General features: G+C 53.2%; 1 protein-coding gene across 1 annotated transcript in view; it reads right to left on the bottom strand.

The window, feature by feature from the left end:
- Positions 1-820: 820 nt before the first annotated feature.
- The window catches only part of EPHA10 (EPH receptor A10), a 79,837-nt gene continuing 62,855 nt past the window's right edge, over positions 821-17,802 (bottom strand). The window contains exons 12-23 of the mRNA XM_075173881.1: positions 13,995-14,119; positions 11,644-11,806; positions 10,115-10,223; positions 9,792-9,847; positions 8,231-8,356; positions 6,194-6,379; positions 5,366-5,427; positions 5,043-5,246; positions 3,023-3,172; positions 2,635-2,828; positions 2,365-2,529; positions 821-1,830 (exon numbers count right to left, since the gene is read on the bottom strand). Coding sequence (XP_075029982.1) covers positions 1,716-1,830; positions 2,365-2,529; positions 2,635-2,828; positions 3,023-3,172; positions 5,043-5,246; positions 5,366-5,427; positions 6,194-6,379; positions 8,231-8,356; positions 9,792-9,847; positions 10,115-10,223; positions 11,644-11,806; positions 13,995-14,119 — 1,655 coding nt within the window. The 3' untranslated portion in view covers positions 821-1,715. The remainder of the gene's footprint in view (positions 1,831-2,364; positions 2,530-2,634; positions 2,829-3,022; positions 3,173-5,042; positions 5,247-5,365; positions 5,428-6,193; positions 6,380-8,230; positions 8,357-9,791; positions 9,848-10,114; positions 10,224-11,643; positions 11,807-13,994; positions 14,120-17,802) is intronic.

The raw sequence follows: 17,802 nt of genomic DNA, 5'->3' as shown, positions 1-17,802 counted from the left end.
CACGGATGCAATGGTCAGTTTTGCCCAAGCCCCAGCGTCTGGCTGGGGTGCAGGGTCCCTTCGGCACAGCCCCTGCAGCCACTTCAAACACCCAGACCCGGTGCGCCCCACTGCAGAGGCTGTGGGTGCTGTGGGGTGCGCTGGCACTGCAGCCCTCGGACACAGACCTCTGCCCAGCCGTTAACCTGCGGTGGAAAACTGACGCCCTGGCACGGCCGAGCAGGACACTCCCTTCCCTGCTCCCGACCGGGCACAGGGCAGTCGGAGGAGGAGGAGGGGAAAGGCACTCTCCGCAGGTGAAGTGGCCCTTCCAGTGGCCAGGGGCATGCTGCCAGAGCAGGCATGGGAAGCATCCAGCCAAAGCACAGCCATGCCCGCTCTCTCTCTGACTCCAAACCAATTCCCAGGTTTTCATCCCATTTCTGGCTGAATTGGGAGGTTCCTTTCTGCTTCTGTGGGTTGAATTAGTACTGTTCATAAAACGTTTTCCCCTGCAAAAGCTTCCAGACCTAGAGAGGGAAGAGCACTCGTCCACCTACTGCTGCGAGGCAGAGCAGACACCTCTGAGCAGGATGCCCAGCTCAGCTGACAGCAGGGAGTCACCAGGCTCTGGCGTCAGCCCACGGCTGTGGGCACGCAGTGACGCTCTGCCTGCTTTGCTCTGCAGCCTAGGGGACAGCGTCAGAGCCCATCACAGCTGCCCATGAAGCCAGTGAAGGCAAGATGCAGGACGCTCTGCCAACCAAACTGCAAGGCAGGAAGCAGGGAAGAGAGGCTAAAGTAGCAACAGATGCTTTAGCATCAGTCCTGCATGGATGGCAGGTCTGCCTGCAGGCTCGGTCTGCACATGGGCAGCAGCGTGCTGCCTGCTTTGTTCTGGTCTCTAAGTTCCCACCCCACTGCTGGGCTCCAGCAGTAAAACGAGGGACTGGGACCTGCACAAAAGGCAGCGCAGGCTGAGAGCATCAGCAGGGCAGCCCAAGGGCTCCACTGTTTGCCCTCTCTTGGCTATGGCTCTCTTCATCAAAGCTTTTCATTTCTTCCCCTGAAATTGTCTTGTCAAGAGAGCGTTAGAAACATTCAGCACCGTTTGCTCTGCACTTTAGTGGAGAATATTTGTTTTTGTTCACCAACTGTGGTGTCAAGACTCAGTGAAGTAACTCTTGGAGTGTAAGGGACGCGCCTGGAAAAGAGTTTCCTTCAGCATAGCAGATGGGGAAAGTCACCTTCCAGAAGTTGGGCACTGGGTGTGAGCTGTGCTCCAGTCTCTAAAAATAAAAGCAATAAAAGCTCCTTGTGGGGTTGCTAGAACATGTCGGCTTGTATAAAAATACCCATGGATTTCAGCAGTAGGATGCTAGATGCGAAAATGCTGTCAGCTCTGGATTAAGACAGTGCACAAGTGTCCATCCACCCTGTTAACCTAATAACCATAGGAAATGGCATCATTACAGTTTGACTCATCTTACAAAACAGTGCCAGGGAGAGCCACATCCACCTAGGCACACCGCACACGTCCCAGGAGTCCTTGCCTTCCCTGGCACAGGGGACGGGAAGCCCTGCTCTCTTGCCACGTGGAATGACTTGTTTGGCAGCAGCCCAGCGATTCCTACATCCCACCTGAAACCTTAAGGTTTCAGAGATTTGGTCCGGTTTGGGGCCGGCGGGCTGTCTCCGCGCCGGGTCAGTGCTCTGCACCTCTGCGGGGGGCTGCTTCACACCTGCACACCTCGGCCATGCATTTGGATCACCTGGGCTCGGAGAGTCTGGATCCCGCTCAGGATGGTCTTCTGGTGCTCTGCCAGCATGATCCCCAGGCTGAGGACATCTCTGCAAAACGAGCCCCGCGTCAGCCATGAAAAACAAGCCCTAACTGTAAAGTGCCGTGACACCGACTGCTCCCAGGCAACGGCAGCGTGGGTTTCAGACTATCAGGCTACTGCAGACCTGCCGGAGTAAGAAATCCCCAACTTGTTGTCCCAGCCAAAGCAATACAGACCCCGACTGGGAATCCAGGGGTAACACGTGCCTGCAGCACACCAAGCGTGAGATGGCTCCTGGCCCTGCCGCCCTGTGCTGCCTGCATAACAGGTTACAGTAAACTGCATTCGATTTGACTCTGCTTTCTGGAAGGGACAGGCAACACTACTCTTGTCAGAAACTACAGGTTTAAATCTCAGCTTCAAAAAACAGCAACTGAGATGCACAACACACGCAGCCCAACCCACGCCAGCGAGCTCTTACAGACGTGTTTTGGAAGATCTGTCCTATTGTTTAGCGACACCTGACTGTAACTGCAAAGCAGAGCTCGCTCATGCTGCACCCAGCGACATGAGGTTATAGCCAGGAAACCAGTTCACTTACTGTGCTGTCATCCTGGCCACCGATTCTAGGTAGCAGTAGCCCGCAGCGGTGAAGTTGTCTTTGTACCTGCCCATTTCTATCGCTTCCAGCCACTCGCCCACGGAGCTGAAAGATGGGAAGGCTGAGAAGGTACGCTCGGTGAGGGGGATGGATGTGCTGTGGGACCTGCCAAGAAAATGGGGCGGTGAGGAGGGAGCAAGCATGGCACACCTGAGGTGGGAACTGGCAGGCAAAGCAGAACAACAGGCAGCAAAGCAAGAGGGCAGTCACCTGGTGCACGTGGAGCTGGGGCACTTCGGGGGCTCCGGGCTCTGCACCATCTTGCTCAGGATGTTGTGGATGTGCGAGAACTTAGGTCTCTGGCTGCGGTCCTTCTGCCAGCAGTCGAGCATGAGCTGGTGGAGGGGTGGCTGGCAGTTCACCGGGGCGGGCAGGCGGAACCCATCCTCCACAGCCTTCATCACCTGCAGCAGCAGAGGAGGGCAGAGGGGACGGGGTCAGGTGCTGCAATGCAGATCGCAGGCAAATCCCTGGTGCAAACCTCCCTCCTCACACCCGGCCTGGGCAGCAGCAGCAGCTCCTCCGCGCACCACGGAACCACCTGCACACCGTTATCAATGACAACGTTGTCATCTACCGCACAGCACTGGGGACTCACGTCCTGGTTGGACATGTCCCAGTAGGGTCTCTCGCCGTAGGACATGACTTCCCACATGACAATGCCGAAGCTCCACACGTCGCTGGCCGGACTGAAGTGGTGATACTGGATGGCTTCGGGGGCCGACCACAGCACCAGGCTCTTCCCACGCTGGACAGCAGAAGAGGAGAAATGACACATTCACACAGCAGGATGTAGCCGATGCATGCGATTCCCCGGCGGCCGTTTGTCATGCCCTGCCCAGCATCGCAGGGCAGACACTGAGCAAGCCCGCGTGCCATGAGCAGGTTCAGTACTAAGAGAAAACTTTTGCCTCAATTTGTTTTAAAATGGCCATGCAACCATATGCTACATGGGAGTGTGAGTCCTGAAATATTAATGAGAGAGGAGAATGTCTCTGGGAAGAGCTGATGGCATTTTATACATTAATATTTAATGAAAACCATTTCAGAGCTGTGCAAACACACAGTCCCTCCCACCCTGCCTTGCTCTCCTGTAATTAGCAATCCCCATCTCGGCATCTGCAGAGCCCTCTGGGTGCACCACGGGAAACAGGTGACAGACACCGCAGTTAATTGTAATTAACAGCAGGGAGACCTTGACCCCAAAGCCACAGCCCCGCTGCACCGCAGTGGGAGAAGCCAGGGCTCCTGCTGGGCTTTCCATCCCCCTCGCTCAGCAGGCTGCTCTCTACCCAGCTGCCCGCCAGCGCCAGGGCAACTCTGCTCAAGAGCTTTGCGGCACAACAGCCACGGCCGAGCTACAGCTCTGCAGGCAACGCTCGCCACGTTCAGCAAGGGGGAGGTCACGCTGTGCCAGGGACTCTTCGGGATGGTGGTGCTCTCCCTACGGAGCGCACTGAGCAATGCCTCCCTGCAGTTAGTGATAACAGCTGAAAAAGTTTTTCAAGACTCTTTCTGCCACCAGCCTGCTCAGAGCTGGCAAATGACTGCAACTCCTGGCAGAGCGTGGGCCAAGCCCTGCAAACAGGCGCTTCCCGCTGGGATGCCCACACCCTGCACCAGGACACAGGCACTGGGTCCCTGCAGGCAGCGTACATCAGCTGCTGCCTCCTTGGCGCTGCCCAATGCTCCCTGCAAACAATAAGTGCTCATTTCATTGAAGAATCAATGCTCTTTAAAATATTAATGCCTGGTTAGTGTGATGCACTAACAGCCCCAGCTGATACCAGGCGGCTGTGGGATACCAAATGAAATATGTCTTATTGCTCTGCAGTTAAAAACGCATTGATGCGCCCTCAAGTGAAACGTGCCAAAGCAGTGCGTGAAAGAAACCAGGAGGGAGAGCCGGCTCCAACGAGGGGCTGTGGGGCCTCGGGGGCCCATGGGGTGCCTGCCCAGCTCAGCAGGCAGGGGCAGCCCCCCGGCTCTGTGCCCAAGGGGTCCCGGGCAGCTTCTCCAAGTGCACACAGGCACTCCGGAGACGCGCTGGCTAGCAGAGCTGACGAGGCATAAGTGTGAATCAAGCAGGACTTAAATTCTTAATTGAAAACCATGAATTTCATTACAAGTGTTAAAACAGACATAAGGAACCCTGAGGCTGCCAGGGCTGCCTCCAGCCACCCACTGCCGCTCTGCCAGTTCGCGCAGACATGCGGCAGGGCTGCAGCCAGAGGAATGGCAGTGCCGGGCAGCTGCTGTAAAGTTCCCTGGATAAACGCATTTGATTTCTAGCTAAGAAAGAAGCTGTTAAGATGCAGAGCCCACATTCATACATGAGGAAGAAAATAGGAGCATAGGAAAAATGCTGGTTCTGGAGTAGGATTACTGTATGTCGCATTAACTCCACCTGTGGAAGCTTGGTTTTAGATTTGATCCTTATTCAGCATTCAGAGCAGGCTGCAAACTTCTCTAGTGATGCCAGGCCCCAGTCCAAGCGCTCCTGGCCATGGCCGTGCATTGCAGCCCGGGAGATCCATCTCTGCAGAGGTTTTGTAGCCGTTCTGTCAGCATTTTGCTTTCAGGGAATGTTGACAACAGAATTTGGAAATGCAACTTACCATGGTAGAAAAGATGGTCTCCATCTTATCTTCTTGTGGCCGTCTGAAACCAGTTATTTTGCAAGCCAGACTGCTGTTCACAAGGACTTTGTGGGCAGCAAGGCTTTTATGTATGTAACCCATCTCTGCCAGGTACTTCATGCCAGAGGCAATCCCCTGCAACATGCAAACAAGCTGGGTGGCGGTGAACTGTCCCTCATGCTTCTGTAAAAAAAGAGGAGGAAACACCAAAGATGAGTAATGCCCAGTTGAAGGGGGCACTGCCAGCAGAGCCCGAGTGGGTGGCAGACGCCAGCAGTTACCACCGGCTCCACAGCACTCACCCTAAGAAAAGAGTCCAGCACGCCGTTCCCCATGTACTCCATCACTATCATCATGGTACTCCCTGCACGGACAGACAAGGAGCACTGCGTGAGTCCTGCCCATTGCTCAGGCAGTTCTAGCACTGCAGGTGTTAGAAATCCCAGTGCGAACCTCCAGCATGGTCAGCCTGCGCTGCCTGGCTATTAAGGGAGACAAGGACTTTATCTCAGACAGTTTGCAACGAGCAGTGGGGTCTGAGGCTTTCCTGTCGTTCCCAGCTGGGATCCCACCGGATCCCAATATCAGATGCTCCTTTTATCAGGACACTGAACCACATCACAAAGGAGGACAGCACTACCCAGTGAAAGCAAAAGCAACCAGCTCAGCCCAAGACTCAGGACAGAAATACTTCCTTACCTAATAAAAAGGCTAGTTAAAATCAGCACACGTGCTCACGTTTCTTTGGATTTACATGAATATCCATTTAACTACAGCATCCTCAGACTAGTTCAGCGCACACACTCCCACGAGAGCCAGGAGCAGTCGGAGTCATCTGTTTTAGTGACAGAACCTCACTTCAATTTGCTTTTATTAAGAATGCACAGTTTTGCTGCTAAGCCAGTCCTACTACCTGGATTTATTAATCTAGCTGTGAGCATTTTATTAATCATCAGAATGCTAAAATACATGAAGAAATACCTGATTTCCAGAGAGCCAACAGTATTGCACCTGCAGCACCAGGTCATCGCTCCAAAGCAACAGCTTAAGCACACTGCCTGCACAGGAACCTTCCTCCACTGCGCGTGGCTCAGGCTGCCCCATGTCGTACAGCCTGGGACCCCCCTTACCTCTGGTGATGACCCCCTCCAGGCGGATGACATTGGAGTGATCGAACTGGCCCATGGTGCACGCCTCTGCCAGGAAGCAGCGCTGCTGCTTCTCCGAGCACCCTGCCCGCAGGGTCTGGATCGCCACCGGCAGCTCTCGCTTGCTGGGCAGCTTCAGGCATCCCCGGCAGATTTCTCCAAATTCTCCTGCGCAGCAGAGAGATGAGTTAAACAGCACCCATGGCAGGACGTCCCTCGCAGCCCGCTGCTCAGCGCTGCACCTTCCCAGAAGACCCCCTGCAATCACGTTCACACCACTCCTTTGTGCGCTGTCACAGATCCCCCTGCCATTTCCAGACCATGAAAGAATGAGCTACCTGCTAGCTGACTTCACAGCTTCCTCACAGCTTTCAGTATCATTGTGTAAGGGCGATGTTTTACTGAGCTGTTGCAATGCACTATAAAGACAGGTTATATATATATATATACACATACACCTGCTACAAAGCAAAGGGCAACAGTCCTCTTCCGGGAAGTCAGCTTCCCTTTAGGGGATATTTTCTTTGCTTTGGGACCATAAAGTGCATTTCTGTAGCACGAGTGATGCGTCCTGCTGTGTAGACAAGCAAGACTTTCCCATTGTTCATCAGAGGATTTGCCAATCCATACACTCAGAAATGCGCGGAGCCCTGCATGGGTGCGAGTTTCCCCCGCAGAGCCTGTTTTACCATCTTCCCCCACCTTTGCTGAACACACAACCCTTCACACATGCATCAGCATGTGATACTAAAAATGTGTGATAATGCAATGCAATTTCTTCTTCCTCTTCCTACACCTCTAAGCCATTCTCTCCACCCTCTGCTCAAGTGCATATTGTGCTTTTTCCCATGAGAAGATGATTAACCCCCAGCCACCGAGTTCGTGCCCCCTGGGCCTGGCCTATTCCGCTTCCCAGCTCGGCACATGCAGGGTCTGCTTCCCATGGAACAGAGCACGGCAGGGCCAGGAGGGTTTCTGCAGTCTCTGAGGCAGAGCATCCCACTCTGCACAGCCATGCGCTTGACAACAGGAGCTACCAAATTCATAACGTAAAAGGCCAATATTGGCTTTATAACAAAAAATGAGTAGCTATGAAAAGCTTTATTGATTTGAAAGCCAGGTACTTGCTAGGTCAGCAGTGAGACAAATGCACTCCCAAATTCCTTACATTTAACTGTCTTCCTGACTAATTTTTCCTGATTTTTCAAACACCAATTTGCTTCTGAAAGGTATTGGGATTAGTCTCAGCTGCTCCACTCAGCAGCTACAAAGACAACCTCCTCTTCTCCTCAGTGTCCTCTTCCCTTCAACACTGTCCTTTAAGCTGGTGGGCAAGCCCTTCCCTCTTCCCTTCCTGCAGCTGAATTTATCTTTAGGAAAAGAAACGACAAAGAATAATCGTGTTTTCCATGTTCTGGCACACATTAGCGATTAAGGCTCTAGGGCCCAGTGAGGGGATTTTAATTTGCTTTTAAGTTTTAGGCAGTGAAGTTGATGAAAATCAATAAATCATTAGGTTCACATATTTATAGTTTTCATGCTGCTGTCAAACTGCCCAGATGCAGATAGTTGCTGATGCTTTCTGGTCTGCTCCTCACTCAGTTGGCTGTACTTAGCGCCTCAGAAAAACAATCGGGAATCCAAAATCAAGCTCCTGAGCAAAATACTCACCAGCCCCGCTCCCATCTCCCCGCTGCGAGCACGCACCCCCCTGAGACAAGAGCAAGAGCAAAGGTCCGCGGCGCTGACGGTGCCAGAGAACAAGGAACTGCCTTGGGAGTCGCCAGCAAGGCGGGCAGAGCCTGCGGGCAGCAGCGGGAGGGCCGGCACGCGCCCACCACGCTGCGGGTTGGGCAGGACCGCAGCAGCAGCGTCATGACACTACCGTGGCCCTGCGTGCCGGGGGCGAGAGGGGAGCGCTCCGGCCGGGACAAGCAGAGCCTGTGGCACAGCCACCGCCCTGCGGCACGGCCACTGCCCCGGTGCCCACCGCAGAGGGGCCGGCGAGGAGGAACTTGCCTGTCCCAATGATCCTCTCAATTTTAACACTAGCGTTATCCAGCTCTTTGGCAAAGAGGTGCACAGCCTGCATGGGATCTTCGCAAGTGTCAGGGTCGATGTATGTCCTCCTGGTTGGTATTTTAACTGCAGGAAAGCAGGAAATGCACAAAGGGCGTGTGAGGAAGGCTTGGCAGAGCTCCCGCCTGCCTGTCCCAGGAAACGCTCTCGCAGATTATCCACCTCCAGGTCTGCTGGCAGGATTAACTTGCCACCTTTTTATAAGCAAAGCAAAAGACTCAACTTTAAAGTTGCTAGGAAATTTCTTATGGGATTAAATGAACCTAATCGCTCTGCTCCACTGCCACAACCCCTGGGTTAAAGGAGAGCAGCCCTTCACTCTAGTGCAGCTCCCTCCCAGACTGAGCCTATCTGCCACCCGTGCTAATCCTCGAGTATCCAAATCATGTCCCTTCCCACGACCTCTAGGAGAGATAATTATAATAATGAATAACAGCCATGTTCCAGGTCCCCCCAATTAGCAGCATGGGCAGCAAAATACCTCCCACAGGCGCCTACCATCTGCTGCACGGCGAGCGACCCTGCCCGGGAGCACGTCCAGGAGAACCGCGCGGAACGAGGCCGACCCTGCTTACAGCAGTCCCTGCAAAGCTCCGGAGGGAAACAGCCGCCCGCTTGCTGGGGCTTCCTCAAAACCCTAATTCACATTTCCTGAAAACGAACAGCCAAAACCACGGACGAAGCACATCAGCTCTGCCGCTCACCGGGCCCCTGCTAGAGCACTGCCGCGTCTCCTCCTCTCCCTGGGCAAGACAAGGAGGACGATGGATGTTTTGCACAAGCTGCTTGGCGCGTCCAGGACCAGCGCACAGGCCAACGGCAGAGCCCTGCTGCCCCCAGGAAGGGCTCACACCACGCAAGGCTTCCCTTCCACCTCGGTTCTATTCGCCTTCCCAAGACCGGGCAGCTGCTGCGCTCCCCTCGCCCTGCACAGAAAACCTTCGGCAAACTCCCACGGGCAGCTCAACAGCGCGAGGCCCTTCAAAGCCAGGACAAACAGCCAAGCTGCATCCGAGAAGCACGCAGGCTCTGCTGCTTCTGAAATGCTTCAGGGAGCAGAAAAGCATGTGTGCGCTTCATGAGCGTATGCCAGGAATCAAATAAACTCATCAATCCTGACATCTGAATTTCCTTCGACAACTGCTGTCTGTAAAGTTATTGCTGCTCAATAATCAAGAGTAACCCCAGAAAACAAAGCTCTATTCTCATGTAGCCGCTTGTGAAAAGCATACGCCCCGTGGAAAGCTGAAAGCATCCCCACTTCCTTCGGCACGGCAGCGACCTGTGCGCGGGAAGGATGTACACTGGCTTATGAAGCCGTCAAGCCCGCCATCCCCAGAGAGCCTCGCTGCGCTGAGCCCTTGTTCTGGGATAATGAGGGATGACAACACTTCAAAAGCAAGGATTCAGGGGTGCTTTGTCGGGAGCTTGGTTATTAATAGCAATAAATACAGGCATCCCCACACAGTCGCACCGGCCACAGTGGCCAGGCTTCACTTACAATGGAAGTACAGCTCCTCATCCCCATCCTGGCTGGCTTTGCTGTACCCACACTGTCTGCAACGAGAATGAAGATGCACACCGTTATCTGGACAGCAGCCTCTCGCTGGGTATAAAAGCCTCAAGTCGCAGCGCTCAGGAACAGAGTCCAGCCCCACGGCACAAGAAGCCAGCAGGCAGTTCAATCCGGCTCCCACACTTAGAGCCAGTGCTGCCCCGTGCTCCTGAGAGCCCCTGCTGCAGGGCTTCGCTTCAGTCCCCCTCCCCTGCCCCAGCCCCAAACCTCCTTGATCCCTGCCCCGGCTCGGCCACGGCGCCGCTCACCTCCTCCAGACCATCACGCCGATCACCATGGACACCAGCACCGTCAGCCCCGCGATGGCCACCACCGCGATGATGAGGACGGGGTTCTGCTCGCTGGAGGCCACCGTCACTGCGGGAGGGAAGCAGAGCCACTCGGCAATGTGCCCTGGGGCGGGTCCAAGGCATGGGGCAGCCCCGGCTGCTCCTCCCAGAGTCAGCCCGCATCCTCCAGCAAGGCTGTGGGACAATTCACCTGCAGCGCCAGGCTACTTTTCATCATCCTCACAGCAATTCACATTCCGGTTCAGTTTTAAAAGCTCGAGCTGGTGCAATCAGACCAACGTGCAGGGCAGTGCTCCAGGCACGGACAGAGCAACCCCAGCGCTGCCTCACTGGGCTCCTGGTTTTGTTAATCAGCGCTGAGGAAAGGTTCCCGTTTATCGGAGGGACGTATTAAAATTTATGGCTTACAAATAGTTTTCCTTCATCACATTAATCCCTTCCCTTCCTGCTTTTGCAAACAGGGGTATTAGAAAGCTACATTCTATATAAAATTTTTATTGGCTTCAATTCATTCTGAAAATGTCTTCTGTGTGGCAAATGGATGCAATTTAAAGCCCTGTTAAACACAATCTGTGAGAGTCGTACTGAGCCAGCCATCTCAGGGCTTTCATTTCTAGCCAGGGTGGGTTATTAAGCTGAAGTCCTACCATCTCTCCAAGCCCTCTTTTATTCAGTGAAATAAGATGCTTCTGGACTATAGTTATGAATGGAAACTGTGAAAAGGAAAAGCCCCAGCAAATAACACTGATGCTGGCTGACCTTACTCAACCAAGCAGCTAACAAGCCAAGTGCCTCATGAGCCAGGATGGCAGTGGGGGTAAGCAGTCATTTCCCATCTGGGGCACGCATCCAAGGCCACCTGGATCTCCAGGCTGGTCCTGCCTCTTCTGCTACAGCCTGTGCAGCTGGCCAGCCCGTCTCTGCAGCACCCACTGTGGGCTGCACAGCTTTGCAGACCCGGGCAAGATGGTGCTCTCGGCAGTTACGCCGGCAGGGACCAACACTCGCTCCCTCCCAGCACCTGTTTGGTGGCCCCACAAAAGGGACCTGGTGAGATCTGTTCCAGCACCAACACCACTCAGAGGCAAAACACCCCCCGGTTGCTCTGGCTGTGGTAAGCGCTTTCTTGGGCAATCTCAGTCAAAGAGCAGAGACTCTGTCCCCAGCCTCTGCGCCAGACTGGAGCCAGAGACTGGCTGCCCTCACTGATGCTGCACTGAGAAGAGTGCGGACGGACACCTCCAGGACAAGCAGGCCAGCAGTAGCAACCTTGTTAAAATCAAATAGGAAAATGCAATTAAAAGCAAGTCCTGGGAAGTACCTGCTCTTAGACCCGGAGCGGCAGAACCAGAGGAACAGATGCTGCTCCACAAAACGAAGGCATCTGGGGCAGGAGCAGCGAGCAGCAGCATCCCCACAACTCAGCTCAAAGAGCCTCACGTCTGCAGGTGTGTGTGTAAAAGGCGAGGAGCCTTGCCAACACTTACACTCTGCCAGCGTCTCCACTTCAATACTCGGGTTGTAGTTTCCATAGTCCGGCGAGGAAGATGTCCGGATTTGGAAAATATAGAGGGTGCCAGGCTTCAGGTTATTGACCGTCACGGCCGTTGATGTGGTTTTCACAGTTGAGTAACTTTGATCTCTCTGATCCTGTGAAATAATGAGATACCCAAGATCTAGCTGGACTGACAGCTGTGCCACGGAGCAGGCACAGCTGTATCTTCACCTCGCCTTTGGGTCCCATCAGGACAGTCTATCTAAACATAAACCCTTCAACAGAAAGAATACATTTACTAGATGTCTCATTAATAGAAATTACATGGAAAGGTCACATGAAATGGCAGATGGAGCCAGATGATGTGCTGTGAAGCCAGGCGGAGGACGCAGTGGTGGGGAGCAGCTGTGCCACGCCGCACAGCTCCTTTCCTCCTGCCTGCCCCCGCACTGGGGCTCGGCTGCTGGCACCGTCTGGCCCCTTCCAGCTCCCCTGCTATGGCCGCTCAAGCCCTGGAGTAAATACACATGTATTAGCACATGCTGAGTAATCAAAGCTGGCAACAGTTTGCCAACAGTCCTGGTCCCCGGGATTTTATTCACTCGCCCAGCAACCTACAGATCCCTCTGCTTTGACTAAGGGAGAGTGCGACGGGCAGGCCCCCTCCTGCAGCCACTGCTGCAGGCGGTGAAGGCAGGGTGGGCTCTGCCCGGCCAGGTGGCTGGTGGGACCGCTGGGCAACTCGCGCCAGAGCAGCAGATCCCGTGCCTCTGCTTCCCGCGGTTTGCAAAGCAAAACAAGCCCCAGCCCTCTCGCCAGCTCCCGCAAATCTTCCCATGCTTCTGCACAGCCACCATCAGAGATTTTCTCAGCCGTGTTGGGTACCTCCAAACAAGTTCCCCGGCGAGAAGATGATGCCGGTGCCACCGCAGTCCCAGACCGGCATTATCTGAGGCTACTTTCCATCGGCCCCAATGAGCATCCCAGCCCTGCAATCTGGCACAGGCAGCAGCCATTCATTGTGCTGCTCCCAGGGCCGGGGACATCGCTGTGAAATGTATTTTCCATTTGATACGCTTTTCCCCTTGAATCTCCATAGTTAAAGTACGGCTTTAAAAGCAAAGATTAGGAACTAAGTTGATTTTCGTGTCAGCATCAAGAGCTTCATTTCAGTGAATAATTGCTAAACTATAGTTTGAATTCCCTACCCAAGCAGGACATTTCCTCATTTCACATACCCTGGGTATCTTATTGCTGCAGCCCATTTGCACAGGAATTACCGTCTCGGGCTTCAGCTTTCACCCTCACCCACAGATTCCTCCTTTCAAATCTATCAGATGCTGAAAATCACATTAATATGAATCAGCTTCAAGGTAGCTTGTTTCTAAATACAGAACACCAACATGTCACCTGCATGGTTTGCTTGACATGTCATCAGTTTCATAACGAGCCTGAGCACACGCAGATAAGGTAATTTGCAGAACTGTGTCATAAACTGCATTTATTTTGATTTAGAGTATTGTCCCTGCTCTCTGCCTACCGGTATTTCTTCTAAAATTCTCAACCCACCGCACCTGGTAAATAACAGCTGTTTTTAAAGTTAAGAGACCATCATAAAAATATTTGCTTGTGTCCTCTCCTGTGTGGAAGATGACTCACAGCTCACCGAAGTCATGGGTTTGGTGGCCCTCAGTCCTAAACCAGTGAAGACCAGAAGGTCCAACACTTTCCCAGAGAGCAGGCTATGAATGCAGGTGTCATCTTGTCAAAGATTTAGAAAGCCAGTATGGTTTAGCAGTCCCTGTCTAGCTGGCTAATGGCAAGCACCCAAATCTCAGATTTCTAATGTCCTTGAAAAAAGCTATACAATGCATTAAAAAAAAAAAAAGAAAAAAGAAAAAAAGAATTAAAATTATTAGCTTTACTCTTTCTCCCAGGGAGACGTCAACATTAGGACTGGATGAAGTCTTGCTGCACAGATGGGGGAAAAAAACACTAATTAACATAAACTTTACAAATAATCCAAATTTCCTAAAACTTGCATAAGCAGATTGCATAACACTGTTGGAGAAGAAAAGACCTTATTGGCCCCCATTTGAAGCACTCCTCTTACTTTCAGGTGCCAGTAAAATCTTCACAACAGCACCGTTGTGACACGCACTCCCTCCCTCTCCCACCACTCAGTCTTCACGCGGCGGGTGGTTGACTGTGACCGGCGGCACACACAGAAGCCCCCGCACCGCGCTCCCGAGGGGCAGACTGGGCTGGCAAGGGAAGCACCCGGGAGCCAGCTGGGGAGAGCCGGGGCACGGCCGAGAGCCGGAGCCAGTCCCCAGAGCCTACCTTCTCGTAGTACTTGACCTCGTACTCGGTGCCGTTGGTGGTTGGGGAGCCCGGCTCCTGCCACGACAAGGAGACGCTCTTCTGCTCAACTTTATCCGTGCGGATGTCAGTGACAGGAGTCAGCGCTGAAAAAGCAGAGAGGAAAAAAAGCAGCGGGTGATTGCGGCGCTGCTGGGGGCAGAGCATCCCTCCCTGCTCTAGCAGTGCGCCCCACACCCTCCCCGCAGCCAGCGGCACCCAAAGCCCCCTGCAGCAGCCCAGCACAGCCGGCCAGGCCTGGGACAGAGCCCTGGGGACACAGCCAGTGACACTGCATGCCACCACGCTTTGGTTACTTTGGTTCTGAACAGCCAAGTAAGTGCAACCAGGATATCACACGTTACAGGGAATTTTATCTCTATTCTCATATTCATCTCAGCTGCGAGTTCCATGTCAGCACGAACATGTTCAGTTGTGGTTACTTCATTTCTGCTTCTGCCCTGTGATGCCGCAGTAAAAACTTCAACAATTTAAACAGCTGAAGAGCATGCTTCTTTTGCAGATACCAGTTCCCTCTCTCTGAATCAGGATTGAAACAGGGCAAACTCCAAGCTGGTGTTCACCCAATGGGAGAAGATGATGGTAAAAATACAATGGCTTTGTAATCTGTGGGCAGCTAGTAACGCCCTGACCAAAACCAAGCAAAAAATCCTAAAGGCACCCTCCACCCACGGTGCTGTGGAGGGGTCTGAGCGTCAGCTAACATCCAGTGCTCTGAACCTGCTGCTACTGATTTCTGGGAAATGCAAAACACGATCTTTGAGCAGGAGGGCTTGCACGACATACCAAGGCTTCTCCAGCCACCTCCAACCACCCTGGCACAGGCTCTGCCCCACGCCATCCCAGACAGCTGGGAAGACGGGAGAGCTGCCTGCCCTACCCGCCGCCAAGCGCACAGCCTGTGCCCCAGGAGCTGGCTGCTTATTTCTAGTTAGCACATGCTCCATGCTGAATCTTTCCCCCTGGCACGTGTGCTCCCGTTTAGTTCATCTCACTATGGAAGATGCACTTGCCAACTATTCCCATTTCAACCAGGTTTGGCTCCAGCATGCAGCAGGCAGCTCCCGCTTCCCAGCTATCTGCAGGCTCTCTGCCTGACGCTGACGCCTTTGCTGTTTGCGGCAGCAGAGGAGGGTCTGCCTGCCTTGCCTTGCAGCGCTCATCTCTGCTTTCCCAGAGCCTCCTCCAAGCCACCTCCTCCTCTGACCACCTTCTCCTGCCTTCAAACCGCTGAGCTGCGTGCAGTGCCCGAACAGCTCCTGCAGCTGACAGGCAGCAGCGCTGCCTGCACCGGGCTCCCTGCCTGCAGGCAGCATCCCAGCAGCTCTTCCAAAAGCCTCTACCTCCCGCACCAGCAGAAAGCCAGCTGGACCTGTCAGACTGTCTGCAGAATCTCAGGAGCCAGCCAAGGACACGGCATCCCCCGACTGCCCAGAGCAAGGCAGCAGCGGCTCGGATGCAATGATCTGCCTGTGGCCAGGGCATTCACCAGCAAGAGCAGGGAGGAAGGGGCTGCAAAGGTGCTATTCAAGAAAGGCACTAAATATTTTAGTAGGGAAAATAAACTTTGTACCTGGTATCTTGAGAAAAGTTTCTGTTGGAGCCCCTTGTTCTGCTTTGGATTGATTAGAGAGAAAATTAGAATTGATTAGAAAAACTGACCTCCCCAGTGGCCGAACACACCAAGGTCTTCACAGCTCTCCTGGGGCTGTGCCACAAGCTGTCCTCGTTGGGGGGCAGAAAGTCTCCTCTGTGGATGAGGAGGGAATGGGAAACAGCAGAAAAGCCTTCCATAACTGTGGCTCTTGGCTGCCCAGACTGCCCTCAGCAGCCATCAGCCTGGCTGTGGCTGGATGGCATGGTCCCAGCACGAGGAAGGGTGTCCCTGGATGACCCCGGTAAGCACCAGGGGCCAGAACACACCAGGGTGAAGGGGCTGCAGTCACCGATTCACCCGTTTACACCAGCAGCCCTGCAGCAGGCACAGGAAAGCTGCATGGGAAAATCGGCTGTTTCTAGCTTGTCCCACTTCTCCATCAAATCAGGACGTTTGCTGGACCCTAACTATCCCACAGAGACTCCTGTGGAGATGAACAAGTCCCTGGAAAGTAAAATTAAGTATCTGAAATTTTGTATTTATTAATTAGCTCATTAATCTTTGCTGAAGAAAAGAGTCATCCTGATGTTTTATTCGTGATGATTTGCTCCTTGATTCCTAAGTCCCTTCGGCTTCTGCTGAAAGAGCGAAAGGACCCGAAGGGCAGCCGGGAGCCCCTGCACTCGTGCGAGCTCACACCCCCTGCACACAGCTCCCTCTGCTGCAATCTGGCTGCATGTCATTTGACATTTTTGCAAATAATTCTCCGAGTAAATACGCTGGCCCCAGAGCTGACCTTTAAGGGGATATCCAATTGTCCACGTGTAAAGAAGGGGGAGACAGTTCACCCCGGCAGCACGAAGCAAGGCAGAAAGGTCCAACAGGCCAAGCAGGACACGACCCCTTGGGCGGCCGCACCACAAACCCGCAGCACAAATGTGTGCCGAGGTCTGCCTCCTTCCCGGGGATCAAGATAAAAGGCAGGACTACAGAGATCTTCACGGGCACCCGTGGAGCAAACCTCTCCTGCCCATGTCAGGCTGCCAAACACTTCACAGCTTTCAGACCTCCCACATTTTTTGCCAACGCTTTTCGCACAAAGGGAGGTCTGCGGCTCCTCCAGCACGGCAATTCCACGGTGCACACGGTGCTGCCTCACTCCAGTCTGTATGACAATGCAGGGGAAACGGCCAGCACCGGCAGCACCCGTGTGCAGCAAAGGTTCCCCTCCTCTGCCAGAGATCTTCAACCCCACCGGTACCGGCGGGAAGCCCCATGCCCTCTTGTGGCACTTCAAGCACCAATAATGAGTATGACCGAATTTGCACCAGTTTGGCACACTTTTGCTCCAAACCTTGCAAATTGCTCCTCATTCCCACTTCGTCAGAGCCAGGTTTAGGCTAGCACAGGCTGTAATATGGCATTTGCTCTTGGGGCGGAGTGGTGAGAATGATTCTCCTATGTAAGAAGTGTTTCAATAAGATGAAAAAAAAAGAAAAGATAAAATATTCTCGACTTCCTTCATCAGTCTCACAAACACACGCTGACCCACGCGCACAAACAGAAATGCACACCGGCACTCTCACAGCTCTCATCGCTGGGACAGCAGGATAATCCCCACCATGAGCCTGTGGCCTCTGCACGAGTGCCCATCACTGCACGTTTTACGAAACGACAAGTGACACAGGCAGCTGAGGCCAGCCTGATGCTTAAGGTGGATTTTGCTCCTGTAAACAAAGTGCTCCTTGCTGTTTTATATGATTGCCATCAATAAAATATCACACAGATGCTCTCCTGTATCTCTGAGTCTAGCAAACAGACTGAAGAAACCTGAACAAATGGTCCTGATAGTTAACAAAGTCATCAGGAAAAAAAATCACACTCAGTGATGGGCTGTAGAGCAGAATCCATAGTACATGCCAGAAAAGCAGGCACTAGCCTCAAACATGTTTAAAAGGGATTAAAGAAAATCACACAGACTATAAAGCATTTCACACTGTGAAAAAAATGTGTTTCCCATCAATATTTTAAGCTCCCTTAACATTGCCTCTATTCTGAAAAACCAAACATTAAATTATTCACCGCTCTGCTGATTTTATAAACTCCATGCCATTGTATCCGGGTTTACTCCTCTTAACACTCCTCTAACCAGTGTACCAGCAAAAAAGGCAT

This window comes from Calonectris borealis, chromosome 25, assembly GCF_964195595.1.
Source record: "Calonectris borealis chromosome 25, bCalBor7.hap1.2, whole genome shotgun sequence".
NCBI lineage: Eukaryota > Metazoa > Chordata > Aves > Procellariiformes > Procellariidae > Calonectris > Calonectris borealis.
Note: the sequence above shows the minus strand (reverse complement) of the source record. Positions and strands in the feature narration are given on the sequence as shown.